The sequence below is a fragment of the Pteropus vampyrus genome, unplaced genomic scaffold, assembly GCF_000151845.1.
Source record: "Pteropus vampyrus isolate Shadow unplaced genomic scaffold, Pvam_2.0 Scaffold460, whole genome shotgun sequence".
Classification (NCBI taxonomy): Eukaryota; Metazoa; Chordata; class Mammalia; order Chiroptera; family Pteropodidae; genus Pteropus; species Pteropus vampyrus.
The window spans coordinates 81,799-83,241 of record NW_011889241.1 but is presented as its reverse complement, the minus strand read 5'-3'; the positions used below and the strand labels follow the sequence as shown (position 1 = coordinate 83,241).

Below are 1,443 nucleotides of genomic sequence, written 5' to 3'. Positions count from 1 at the left end.
CTCTTCATAATTAGAAAATATTCTGTTCACCTTCTTGAATTGTTAAAAAGGTTTGTATAGATGTGGTCTGTTTCTTTTCTTTTCTTTCTATTTCTATTTATTGTATGGTCAAGATTCCTAGTTAGAGCTTCCTCTTCTGTCAGTTCTGCCCTATTCTGTGCGGTTTTCTTCATAAACGGTGCTGATATAGAGATGGGGAAGGCAAAGTCATGTTTTTTTCCCTTTTATTTCTTCAGGATCCTTAAATTTTCCAAATTATTTCTTGGCTTCTACACTCACATCTCTAAAAGACACCACCCCTTCTTAATTATCTGCTTCTCGCACAGGAAAAAAAAAGTACTTTTTCAAGTTTCTCACTTCTTGTCTTACATTTCAAACTCTATCTCAGCGTTATGAACTATCAAGTCCCAAGCTATGTTAAGTATTTTGGAATTTATTGTTGCAGTTTTATCTTCCTGGTTTGATTATGTACTTTATCTCTGTCCTCTACTCTTTTTTTTTTTTTTAATAGAATATTTTAAGGACAAATTTCCCTTCCCTGTACCATAAACATTCAGTAGTAGGCTGAAACAAAAGCTCTGTCAATGTTTTTTATCTAGTTAAAGATAATTTTAAAGTTGTCGAACTCTGTGGCTCTGGAGATGCTAAAAGGGCATGGATCTTTTGTGGTTTTATTTGCTTTCCTTATTGAGTTTGTAGATCTGAGGGAGAAGAGGAATATTTGGAATCAGGCAATCATCTTTGAAATATGAAACTGGAGGTTTAGCTAGCATATTTATTAAAGTATCCCTTCTTTTAGATCTTTTCTCTAAAATCTATTTGATACTTTCAGCCAATAAAACCTTGTATGGAAGATTTATAAGTTCTCAGTGAATAAGCATTCTAAAATAAGCTGAAGTGAGTGTGTTCTTCATGGATACACATGCTTTATTGTAGCTTCTCTATGTTACTTATGCGATGTTTTAACAAATAGCTATAGCCCATAATGGGAAAAAATGCTAGTCTAGCAATTTTATTGATGGACCAAGTAAAAACATACAGAAAAAGAGGATCACATTAGATTTTACAATATAGGTCTTATAGTGCTAGAAGCATCTCAAAAAATATGGTCCAGAAAACCTTAGCAAGTAATTAGAAAATATTAAAAGTACTAGTTAGAACTATGTGATGTTTTATAATATTTTTTTAACGACGATTTTTTCATCAGTCATGAGATGAGTCCAGCCACAACCTCTCATCATATGGACCTCTCCAAAAAGTTGCTTATGACATGGTAGCTGGCGTCTCTCAATTCAAGCGATCTGAGAAAGAATAAAACAGAAGCCACTGTCTTTCATGACCTAGCCTGAAAAGTGATATACATGACTTCTGCCATATTCCATTCATCACACTGACCAACCCTAACAAACTGTGTTTGATTTTCTCATAAGGATTGAATCCCAT

General features: G+C 33.5%; 1 protein-coding gene across 1 annotated transcript in view; it reads right to left on the bottom strand.

Annotated features, from left to right (window-relative positions):
• The window catches only part of LOC111732433 (C-type lectin domain family 1 member B-like), a 10,543-nt gene extending 9,100 nt beyond the window's left edge, over positions 1-1,443 (bottom strand). The window contains exon 1 of the mRNA XM_023524287.1: positions 1,410-1,443. Coding sequence (XP_023380055.1) covers positions 1,410-1,443 — 34 coding nt within the window. The remainder of the gene's footprint in view (positions 1-1,409) is intronic.